At 39.3% G+C, this 12,830-nt stretch overlaps 1 protein-coding gene across 4 annotated transcripts in view; it reads right to left on the minus strand.

Annotated features, from left to right (window-relative positions):
• foxp4 (forkhead box P4) overlaps nt 1-12,830 on the minus strand; it is a 126,503-nt gene that overhangs the window by 31,013 nt on the left and 82,660 nt on the right. Inside the window, exons 5-7 of one of the 4 annotated variants that reach the window (XM_084100110.1) lie at nt 10,616-10,702; nt 5,352-5,489; nt 3,627-3,777 (exon numbers count right to left, since the gene is read on the minus strand). In XM_084100110.1, the coding sequence (XP_083956236.1) occupies nt 3,627-3,777; nt 5,352-5,489; nt 10,616-10,702 (376 nt within the window). Of the gene's footprint in view, nt 1-3,626; nt 3,781-5,351; nt 5,490-10,615; nt 10,703-12,830 lie in introns of all 4 variants that reach the window. The other 3 variants (XM_084100109.1, XM_084100111.1, XM_084100112.1) reach the window with 3 other exon arrangements.

Genomic DNA, 12,830 nt, shown 5'->3' on the forward strand with positions numbered 1-12,830 from the left:
CTAGGTTGGGAGGGAGATTTGAGGGTGTAAAAAAGAGGGGGAGGGGGGTAAGCTCGTCTGGCGCACACTGTTCCCGAAAAGCCACAGCCTGCTACGCTATCTCACATGGCAAAGACTTAATAGCAATCTAAATATTATGTCTGGTCCGCCAGCATTCTTGTCCCGGACCCCGCCAAAACAAAACTCCTCGCCTGGCCTGGCTCTCTTCACCCCACCCCCTCTCTTCCCAGCAGGCCCGAGGCCAGGGAAATTATGTACGGCCACACTTGCAGCTACAGGCTGTTGTTCACTAGACACAGACAACCTGACAGAGCACTACAGGGCCACGGATGTACTTTAACCCTGCAAAAAAACCCAAACCAGGCCGGTGGAGGGAGGTGTTTTCTGCAAGTTTCTACTTTTGTGAAAGGACAGCCAGAACATAGGAAGTGGAAGGGAGGACGCAGGGTGGAGATGGAGCGGTTTACCTACAGTGAAGTGTTTTTGTATTGCATTTGCTTCCAAACACACAGTCGCACACACAGGGGCAGGTGAGGCGTTTCCCCTGTGGTTGGCCACACACTCTCTCTTTCTCTCACACACACTTTACAGAAAACATTGAAGTCAACCTCATCCCTGTGATGGCAAAGCTGAATGTTCAGCAGCCATTACTCCGGTCTTCAGGGTCACGTGATCTTTCAGAAATCATTCTAACATGCTGATTTGGTGCTTAAGAAACATTTCTTATTAACAAAGTAAAAAAAAAAAAAAAAGTTTTTTAATAATGCAAACATCTTAAATCATTTTTGTTCAATTTAATTGTTCAATAAAAGTATTTTTTTCTTTGAAATCTTACTGACCCCAAACTTTTTTTTTAGGTGTGAACGTGTACAGTATGCCACTGTTTCACCACAGCTCGGACTACATTACACTTTGTTTACCATCTACATGTGACTAACATTCATAAATAGATGGCCAGTCACAAGGCAACATTAAAACTGCCCCTTTAGTTTTTCATGTCTGCTCCCTCGTCTAGCTTCATGCTCCTGAAAAAGAACTGAAGAAAAGTTTGGCATGGTGATCACAAAGCATTAAGCTGAGTCCAACATATCTGGTTGCACCCTTTGGACAGGAATTAAAATGACTTACTGTAACTGTTAAGTGAATATTACAAAGAAACAAAAGTCATCCCAGCTAGTAGTCTGTCTAATGCAGTGAGTCACTTGGGTTTGAAACTCTAGCCTTTCTGAGGGAATGACTGGACACGCCAAACAAACATGAAAACAACAACAACAACGGTTGGCGCCACCCATGGATCAGAGAACAAATCCTTTTCAGCAGCAGCTACGGCCAAGCATGACTAGCCAGAAGAATGCGCATGGTTGGCTGGCCAGTCATAATGGAGGGCTTCTTTTCAGAGAGGGATTGTGGGGAAATTCCATGATTCTGTTCTGTCGCAGGATTTGTTGAAGGGATTCCAAGAGCCCAGAGTTTATTGTTCTTCAGACCCCTTGAAACAATGACATAAGCAACGGGAGTGGGAGGCAGGCGCTGGGGTCTACGCCAGAAAGATGCCAAAGCCAAAAGTTTACAGCTGTCGCTAAAAATTATTTTCATCAATCTGCAAACCTTCCTCTGCTTTACTCCTTGCTTTGCTCTCTCCCTCTCCTTTTTTTCCCTAAAAGCAGCCGTGCGCATATGTGTGTGAGTGTGCGCGTGTGTGGTAGGCCCACTCAGGATTCCGGATGACGAGTCTCTGTTTTCTTAAGACTGAAATAATCAGAGATGTCAAGAGCAATGGGCAAGAATGAGAGTCAAGCACTCTAATAAAAGACTGCGATCATTTTGGAGGCCCTATCGGCAAGAGTGGCAGGGATTTCGGCATGGAAACTGGAGTCGGCTCCCTGTTTGTTCTGTCCTGTTGAGGCTCTTGTAAAGTTATGGCCACTGTGGAACCTGTAAAAGTTGATGTGTCTAATTTCGGCGGATGGTGGCCAGTTTTCAGTCAAGATCCATTTCTGGTTGGACTCGTTGACAAAATGAGGAAAAATGGAAAAATACATTTAAAACTGATCCAAAACCTCCATTTCCTTCTGTAGGGTAAGCGCGTGTAAAACTCACATACGCGCACACACACATAAGCCCCCTCCCAGCCTGTGCACAAAGCCCAGTGAATTTTGTGGCATATTTTACCTATTATCCAAATGACTGCCTTCCACAAAACCAACAATCAAGCTTTGCTTTTATCTCTTTATGAGCTGATTAAGTTAACAAGCTTCACATGTGGCTCTACGGACATGGCTGTAGTTAGTCTCCGGGGGGCTTCATCCCGCTCTAATAGATTGAGATGATAGCTCATTGCCAAATTTTGGAGGAAGAAGAATGAGGGATTCATTTTACAGCCAGCTTTATTAGCATTTAAGTTTGCGCATGTAGTAGCAGGGCAATTTGAGAGCATGCATATGTGTGTGTGTGTGTGTGTGTATGGTGGAGGCTGACTAAGGAAGAATAAGTGGGCGGTGGACGCAGGTCTGGCCTCAGCCTGAGAATGCCATCTGGTCCTAGGCTACTGGCATGAACACAGATGCTGCATTTATTTAGCACACTGCATTTCCTCCAGAGCTCCACTTTCCTTTAATAGGCATCACTAAAGGAGCGAATCAGACGTTCTGTGGTGTTTTTCTGGCTGTTGAGGACAAGAGGCGAGCTGTGAAAGAGACAGACCACCGGGCTGAAAGGCCTGCGGTTGTAGCACCTCACCCTGGGGCTAGACGGAATCATATTTTTGCGGTCAATATTGACCAGCTAAGAGTTTTTTACCTTCAAAGATATGCATTAGTTCAAGTGAGTCAGTAATTGCAACAAAACTAGCTGACAAAAAATGACTGCACCCAAATTCCCTTTCATAGCACATACTAAATTCGATAAAGAACATTCTTCCCTTGTCACACAAATAGCAGGTGTAACTGATTTCAATAGTCTGACGTTAACATGTCGCTAAGCTTAGCAGCACAACACACTCTTCTTATAAGCAAAAAACATAGCAAAAAAATACTGTATAAAATAGTACACTGAACTAATTACACTACATATACATGAAATATGTTTATTTATAATGTGTTGATTTGACCATTGATGGAGTACATTGTGCACATACTACATATACTACACAAATACAGTATGTGAAGTAGTATAAATACATTTCTACACACACTATATCTGCCTTTATACTACTTGGCATGTTCCTTTGACTGGTTCATTCTTTCTTTCAACTAAGGCATTTTTAAAAAAAATGTGTTTATTTGTCTTTGACTTGTTTTCCAGTTGGAATATCTAAAAAGTCCTTGGCATAAAATAAATGCCCACAATGTGTAAAATATTAAGACTTGTTTTCATTTTCATCTTGAATATGAGTATTTTGTCTTACTACACTAGTACATTTTTCCTTTAAGTATAAACAAGAAAATCTGGCAGTGCAATTAAAAAAACACTTATATTCAAGATACAAACTACAAAAACAAGTCTGAATATTTTATGCAGTGTTGATTCTCATAAATTCATTGTAAGTATTTTTAGATATTTGAACTGGAAAACAAGACAAAATACTGTTTAACAGATAATTTGTGTAACTGCATTGGTATTTGTACCTTGCTGCAGGCTCTGAATGGGTACTGCTCCTTGGCCCGGTTGTAGGTTCACCAGGCCCTGTCTTTGTAGATTTAGAATGTGTTGCTGCTGTAGTTGTTGCATCTGGATCAACTGCTGTTGGAAAGCCAGCTGTTTATTCCCCAACTGCTGCTGCTGAGAACGAGAGAGAGAGAGAGAGAGAGAGAGAGAGAGAGAGAGAGAGAGAGAGAGAGAGAGAGAGAGAGAGAGAGAGAGAGAGAGAGAGAGAGAGAGAGAGAGAGAGAGAGAGAGAGAGAGAGAGAGAGAGAGTGAGAGAGAGAGAGAGAGAGAGAGAGAGAGGCATGTTAAACAAACAACAAAACAAAGAGATGGGAAAAGTGGGAGGAAGAGACTTGGAGAGCTGCAGGATGGAGAGGGCGGGAAAGAGGAGACATTCATTGGTTTTTATAAGCCTTCAACCTCGTCCAGGACATGTTTAGATAGGACATATCCTGGAATAGAGATATTTTCCCCGCCAATCACCAAAGCACATCCTGTGGCGGTAGACAACAAGCAGACAACAGGCTTGGTTCAAAGTGTCGAAGTGCATTGTGAAGCCTCATGCATTAAGAGATAACGCATTAATCTGTGTGTGACAGTTCCATGTGGTCTAGGACCGACAACCAAAGACACGCTCGCAAACACGCTCGTTCATTCCTGCGTGTAGCAATCTGTTAGCATGTGGTTGGCTCGCAATTAACACGGCAATAAACAGTGACTAACAACATCTGTGCGCAATGTTAAGAACAGTTCCAGATTATATGACATCAGATGTTTATCATTTTACAATAAGGCTTGGTATTTTTTCACTATGCATGAAATGTGTTTTGTGAAACGTGAGAAGCATGACTCCAAAACTCTCTTGCGCTGTTTAATAAACAGGTCTCAATGTGAGTGGATAGTCATCATTCAGCTATCAAGAGATTTATTTTTGTTCCAGCTGACTTCTGGTGACGTTTAACAAAGAGATGAAAAACCTGTTTTATCAGCTATGACATAAGCACAGTGTACTCCAAGACAAGCCCTAAACTTATAAAATAAAAAAACCTTCAGATCTTAAGCCAGAGGTGAGAAAGAACAGAAAAAAGACCAATTTAAAAGTGATGCATGTATTTTATTTTTAAAGTGACCTACTGTAACATGACATCATTGACTTAACTGATGACATTGAGAGTTTGTGCCAGGACTACACTACCTTTCAAAAGTTTGGGGTAAGTACGATTTTTACGATTGCGCGATTATTAATACTTTTATTTAAAAAGGATGCACTGAATTGATCAAAAGTGATAAAGACATTTATAATGTTACAAACTATTTATATTTAAAACAAAGATTTTCTTTACAGCTTTCCTGTAACAAATATTCATCAACAAATACTGAAAAAAGTAAAAAGTTTCCACAAAACCAGTTTTCAACTTTGATTAAATATTTATTTTGCAACAAATCAACATTACAATGATTTCTTAAGGATCGTGTGATACTGCTGAAAATTCAGCTTTGCCATCACAGGAATAAATAATATTCAAAAAAATATTAAAATAGAAAATAGTTATTTTAAACAATAATATTACTTTACAATATTACAGTTTTTACTGTATTTTTGATTAAATAAATGCAGCTTCAATGAGACGCATTTCAAAAACATTACATTAAAACATTAAAAACAAAAAATCTTACAAACCCTTAACTTTTGAACAGAAGTGTACCTGATTTTCTATATATCCGATAAGGTCAGTTGGTGTCGTGGTGATAAATATCCTCCTTCCTGAACCGGCCTGAGTCAAATCAGTGTTTCCAGCAACACGCTTTTTGATGTTCCCCCAATGAGAGATGGGCCTTATCTCCTTTAAGATAACGGCACAAAAAAAGTGGAGGGGAGAGAGAAAAATATGTTGAAGGAGGGAAGGAAAATAAAAAAGGAAAATAATTAAAGGTAGTTTCTTAATCTCACTGTCAGAGAAGTGCTTGAGGCCACCACCCGAGGCACAAAGCCTCATGGGAAAGGGCCACATGGGTCAACACCAACAGAGAAGAGAGAAAACACAAGCCCTTTCCAAAACCTACTGAGCTGCTCTGTTCCCTACAGTACACCCTACATATGCAAAACGATTTGGAATAGGCAGCATATAATCAACTCATCAGCAATCAACTCACAATTGATTGACATTAACATGGTGCTAAGCTAACTTGAGTATAATTCTATACTTTATAAGCAATGATCTGTCATGATTATGTGCGACATGACTTTTTGCCTTCTGATGAATTTCGAAATTGAGCAACAACATTACAAAATTGCTTCAAATAGGGACCTCATTTTTCATTTTATAATCACACCTAATTTTCGCCAACGTTCAGCACATATAAGCGCACCCATACACACACACACACACACACAAAGCAAATATTTGAGAACATCTTAGGTATTTTTCAAGAATTGCACTTATGAACTTCATAGACTTTATCTAAAGAAATTTCTTAACTTCTTTCTTAATCCGGCCCCAACTCTCCGTGGAGAGACGCACCTGTTCTCCCCCTGACTTTGAGATTGAAAGATGTGATGAAAGTGTGAACAAAGAACATTCAGTTAACAAACACACAACCGAAGAAGTGAGCTAATGCCAATATTCAGCATGTCTATCCCTCTCTCTTCCTCCTCCTCCTCTTCATCCCCGTCTCCTCTCCTTTCTATTTCTCTCCCTGTTTCGGTCTCATGGGACACAGTTCAAGTTCTTTAACACATTGTGTCTGCACGCTGTTTACATTAGATGCAGTTGAGTGGCTAAAGCTAGCGAAGTAACAGGCCTGTCAGCTTGATTTATGAGCACATCAAACAGAGTTTGGGCACGCCAGGCCCGACTGACAGCGCTACTTCATTAGGCTGACTCCAGGGTGACTCCACAGCTCAACCGTCAAACTGAGAGAGAGATAGAGAGAGAGCGGGCGAAACAATAAAAAAGAAAAAAAAACAGAAAAAGAGCAAAAGTCTGGATTGATGATGCAAAAATGTGTGTGGCAACCATCTCTCCCGCTTGTCTATCTCACCTCTCAACCTGCTTGTGCTGACTGGCAGTGATATGGGCTGCAATTAAAGCATCTTTTACTGAAGGAGAGCATAAAGTGTCATCTCTCCATCTTCAGCAGCTTTACCAAAACAATGCCATGAGCATGAGCTTCTGATTTCAATCACGGATTTTATGAACAGTCCTTGATTGTTGAAATATGATGCTACTAATGACGAATTAAAGGAAAATATAATATTATGATGATAAAATTGATGTGGTGGTATTATGGCCAGAGATACAGTTTGTTTAATGGTTTCAGGGGTCAGTTTCCAGTGCCAGTTGAACCAACAGCATGGCAGAACATAGAAAGGTAGGTTTCAGAGGACGGAGGGCTTTAAAAGAGGGCTGGAGGGATGAGAAACAACATCACACGTTCTTGTGTTTCTATCTTCTTTCGTCTCCTCATGCCTGACTGCTTTACTCTTAGTCCAGTGCTGTCAGTGCACTCATCCCCAGGGGAACACCACTACACGGCAGACAAAACACACACAAACATACACGAATCCTTAAACATGGCCTAATCCAATATGCTTGTATCCGATTTTCCTTGCTGTAATAATCCAGACAGCATGCATTTATCAGTTCAAATATATATGTAATTAATACATACATACATATACATGTATACATAAGACGCAAAAAAAAGAACTGAAACGTGCGCACAATGACAGCTCGCCAGTGGCGTATTAAATTCTCTTTAAAATTAGTTAAAAAGCGCTAAATAAACGTAAAGAGTTGTGAGACAGGGGTGTCTCACCACTTTGGCCTGCTTCCCTGCTTGCTGTTGCTGAGTAATTTATGCAATGAAGACAGTGTTTGATTATTCAATGTTTGTATATTTCCTACCTGTTCGACCTAACTGAAAATCCTAAAGCACTGTTTACAAGGTTACATAGGTCAAAAACAATGAAAACAATAACTTTTTTTTGTGCATTTTAGCAGGGCAGGTAAGAAAAAAAAAAGATTAAACAAAAAAATTAAATATATCTTTTATGTTGTTTCTAAATTATTTTGAAGATTCAATGTGAAAGTATTACAATATAAAAATATATTAAAGGTGCAATGCGCAACATTTCATGTTAAAAATACCCGTTTTTCTAACCCATACATGCTTAAACAATTGCCTGATGGGCTGAATGAGCCCTTCTCTGATCACTGCGATTGCCTCTATAATCCTGTACAGTAAAATAAATAAGAGGGATTCGGGACGGAATGAGCACGCACACCACTGGTTGCAGTTTCGCTTGTCGCCAGAGGGGGCATAGTTCTGCAAAAACTCAGAGACTTGCACATTGCACCTTTAAAAACAATGTTAGGTGAAATTAAATCGCAGAAAAAATGTGATTATATTTTGACAGCACTAAATAAAATACTTAAAAATGAACCATTTAAATATAAAAAAATCATTTTAAATTCCAACATCCAACCATAAATTAATAATAATAAAAGTGATAATAATAATAATAATAATAATAATAATAATAATAATAATAGTAATACTATAAAAAAGTAAAATAAAAGTAAGTAAAAATAAAATAATAAATAATTAAAACTATTTTAATATTAATTTAATTTTAATTTGAGAAAACAGGTGGCGGTACAGTAGATTTCCAACCTAATAAAATTGTGTGGTCGGGTAGCAGTAAGGAGTACTTGGGTTTCTTACCGAGACAGTAACGCAAAAGCACACGTTCAGTATGTACGACTGGACCGCAGCGTGTTGGCCAAGCATTCTCGTCTACATTTGAGTAGTTGCATAGTGCCAAATTTCAGGCCGACAAAAGGGGCCCTGAACAAACGTGAGCTGATCCGCAGGGAAGAGGAGCTGACCACTGCCCTCCCGATTTAATTTCCCTACTCAGAGAGCACACCATCTCCCTTGCTCTAATATTTAATAAGGGAAAATGTCTGAAAAACTCCTGAGGCCTTGAATAAGGTTAGTCATGATTTTTTATACCTTTCCCCTCCCTCTCACTTTTCAATCTTTTTTCTTTTCTTTTTTTTCCTTCTGTCTCTGACACGTTCCTTGGCTATCTGTGGAAAATGTCAGGATACTGGTCTCATTTGAAGAGTGTGTGTGTGTGTTTCGGGCACCTTGTGCATTTGCCATGCATTTGCTCTATCAGTCACTATATTGTCTAAGCTAGGGCATATCTAACGGGTCTTAATCCCTGTCGTCCACGGCCTTAACATCCTCCCCCACCTCAGTCTCTCACCTGCTATGAAGTCAAGAGCTCATTCATTTTTTTGATCCTCTCAGTCACACATACAGAGGACTGCAAACCACCCTCAACCCTATGCAGCTTAGATGGGATTTGTCCTATTTGCTATTTGTGGTGGAGTTGTTAGCTGCGACCATAAATACAACTGAGACTGTAGATTATTCTCTCATATAAGCCAGTCTCCTAACATGGTCAAGCTGGTTAGGGTGTTGTGTTTGCTGTTATGATGGTTTTTGGGCACTTTTCAGCTGAAATGTCAGCTGGGAGGCTAGTTAAACCAGCCAAAAATCACCTTAGTCAATCTAGGCCATTTTAAAGACTAAGCCAGCTAAGACTGGTTTGAGCATTTTGTTTAGCAGGGCTCACCTCAATTCCACTGATCTCCTTTCATTTAAACAGAATACCACTTGTTAGCAACTGTGCTAGTTCTGATGGTTCTGGGCTCATTTCAGATAGTTAGTCTGTAAAACCTTCTGAATGACCAGTTAAACTGTTAGGAGACAAGCTAGACCAATTTAACAAGTTTGGGGAGACTGAGCGACTAAATAAACCATCTTAAACCATCTTAAAAACCAGAAAGCTATCTTAGGTTGGTTTGAACATGTTTAGCAGGACTCACCTCGAACCCTCAATCCACTGGTCACCTTTCATCAACACATGGTACCACAACCTGCATCTTGTTAGCAACTGTGCTAGCAGATATGTGCTAATCTCTGCTGTTTTCAGATAGGCATGCTGTAAAACCAGTTAAACCAATTTTTACACACCAGTTTGTGTAAAGACTAGGAAGACTAACTAGACTAAGCTACACACTAAGCTACACAAGCTTTGGTAACCTGCATGTTGCTAGCAACTGTTCAAGCAGCTATGTGCTAATCTCTCCGCTAAGCCGTTTGTTCATTAAGCCCTCGCAGAAACTCCTTGATTAAGTTGTATCAGATATAGCTCACGCTCCTAACACACAGGCCGCAAAAGTTTGAATTTCATTTGACCGCCAGATTAGCGCAGATCTCCTCTCCCGCAGTGCGCAGACGGGTAATTATGCCCTCGCCTTTGTTGTGCTGCAGTCTTATCCTCAGTGATCCAACATTATTCCCCCTCACCTTCATTACCCACATCAGGTCCTTCTCCTACTCCAGTGCCTTAATTGACAATTAAAGAAACTCGTCGACTCCACCATAGTGGGTTGTAATAGGGATTTTCCACTAGGCTTAGCAAGCGGCGACTTGTAAATTAATACTTAACGAGTATTAGCGGGGAAGCCCATGGTAAGGTTTGGAGCATGACTTTGGTCAATGACAGAGAAATGAAAATCCATATTCCCCAAATGTCTTAATCCGCATTTTTGAATCACTTAATACACAAAATGCAATTGAGTGCTTGACAGAGGAGGGAAAAAAACATCCGTCTGTTTTCCTACTGAGGATTTCATGTAATACTCAGTGATTACAGAGCCTTTATAAGGTCTGTGCCGCTCAGTGCAGCACACAATCAGTCATGCAATCATCTCACATATTAGAATACAGTTATTTTCAAAGAGTTCATTTCTGGCTTTCAAGAGGAACTGGCCTCGTTGCTGTGTGACAAATGATGTGTCAGGCTTCTTGAGGATGCTCATCTAGGGTGCTATGAAGGTGAAGTACACTGTGAAGTGCACTACAGAGGGAAGAGGCAAGGGCATCTCACCTCTTTGGCCTGCTTCCCTGCTTGCTGTTGCTGGGTAAGGAGCTGGAGGTGCAACTGCTCCTGTTGCTTCTTGTAGTACTCCTGCAGCTAGACAAAAAGAAAGAGAGAGGACGATTTTAATTTAACAGAAATGTAACTATGCTGCAACAAAATAAATAAAATAATAGAAAAACTAATAATAATAATAATAATAATAATAATAATAATAATAAATGAATGAAAAACAAATAAAATAATTGAAACAGCATCAGATATTAAAATCTTATTTTATTTACCCCATATTGGCTTAAGCATAAATCACACTAAATTATTAAATTTATGCTAAAAATATTCTTAATTAAAGATATATTTTCTGAAAACAATTCATAATATTTTATGGTATTTTGCAAAGCTTATCAGTCAATTTATTTTATTATATTTTTTGTTGTTTTATGGATGTTTAAATATTTTACTAAAACAATAACATTTTTAAAAAATTTTAGTGAGAGAAAAAATGTGTTTGATTTTGCAAGGACATAGCACAAATATGTAGAAAAAAAGGAGCATGTATCAATGACATACATACACTTTAAAACAAACGGATTCATCTGTAATGCAAATCCTATTATGAGGGTATATATTGTACTTTTTCTCTCCATTTTCTTTATCACCACAAACAAACCCAATAAGGGACATTTAAACATCAGTACTTCTCATGTAAAGAGACACCATGGCACATTAGGCTGCACCAAAACGGTCCTGTCCATCTACTTACACTGGAAAATGTGGTGCTATCAAATGAGTCACATAACACTGGGTTTCTAGGATGAGGCAGCTGGGTGCAAGGAGTCGCATATATCTAAAGGCATCAAAAAATGAAAACAGGATAAAACAAGATCAGCTTCTTGCTTAAGGGCTAAAGTGCCTCCATAATAAGACATATTCATCTTTTTTCAGCATTCCTCTAAAAGGCAGCTTAAACACCTGGCAGGCGGCGTATGAATGTGTCCTGTAAATCATCTGTCCATCCTTCTCTTGGCGTGGCAATCCTGACAGTGTGGAGACAGGCTTCCTTATTTATGATTGACTGAACTAAAACACACAACACCTGTCTGGGAAAGCGCTGGTAAAATTTGCCCTTCGCTTCTAATCTCAGCAGTTTTTGTTACATCCTGAATTACAGTTATGATTAAAACACAGGTGGTAGAAACCAGCCAGAGATCAGCACAAAAAGCCAACTTACGCCTTAAGCATCTGAGAGATCTGAAATACAGACACCTGCCTGATTCCTATACACTGATGCTTCCCTATTCCTGGTACTATCCATTAGTTATGTGCAGGAAAGTTTATTAAACACAAAATCCTGCAATTGTCAAATGGAAAAAGCACCTTTTAGATGTTTTTATGGTTCTGTTTGCTTGCGTGAGGGTTTTATGTAGTTAATAAAGCACATGAAAGGTGTTTACACACTGGTTACTTATTCAGTGCTCAGCTGAATGAGTCTATCTCCTCTACACAGGTAAACATAGACCTGTATGTGCTTTATCACTGTGAAACACCTCACCACGGCACACCTTGCTCTGATTAAAAGCTTTGGGAACAGACAGAGGCATGTGGAAGTCAATGATTTTAAGTGTGCATAGTAGGGTTAGGGGTATGTTTCATTCTCCAGAACAATGAAGGTTATTAGACAAAAACAAGAAATAGGTGTGTGAGGGCAGAACAGCCGAGATAGGATTAATAATTTACAATGATCAATTCTGTGAAAACTTCAGGATGTGGGAAAGTGTTTTTATTAGTTGCTGAGGCAAACATCACTATTATTATTCTTCATACTTAGTGTTGGGGTCTGATCGAAACTTGTTAACCGAGGGTCTATTAAAGATATATAATATTGTGGAAAACATTTCTAACTATCTGAATGAACGTTATTGTAGTTAATGCTCATTCAGACAATCAGAAATGTCATGAAAGTTTTAGGCTAAGTAACATGCCTTTGATGCTCACCTGAAAACCTGGAAATAGTTTTCAAAAGAAAACAAAAAAACAAGAAGAAACTGTATATGTGTGAGGTTTACACCGCCAAAGATTTAAAATAATACACTCAAAATAATACTCTTATTTCCTGCATTCGAAGTAGAAAAAAATATTAAACATGAGAAAGGCTTCCTGTTAGGCTACCATGTTTACTTTCGCCTGTTTGAACTAGCTGCTACTTTCAACTAGCTACTCTTTT

This window comes from Abramis brama (assembly GCF_963993115.1).
Source record: "Abramis brama genome assembly, chromosome: 23".
In the NCBI taxonomy this organism is placed as follows: Eukaryota; Metazoa; Chordata; class Actinopteri; order Cypriniformes; family Leuciscidae; genus Abramis; species Abramis brama.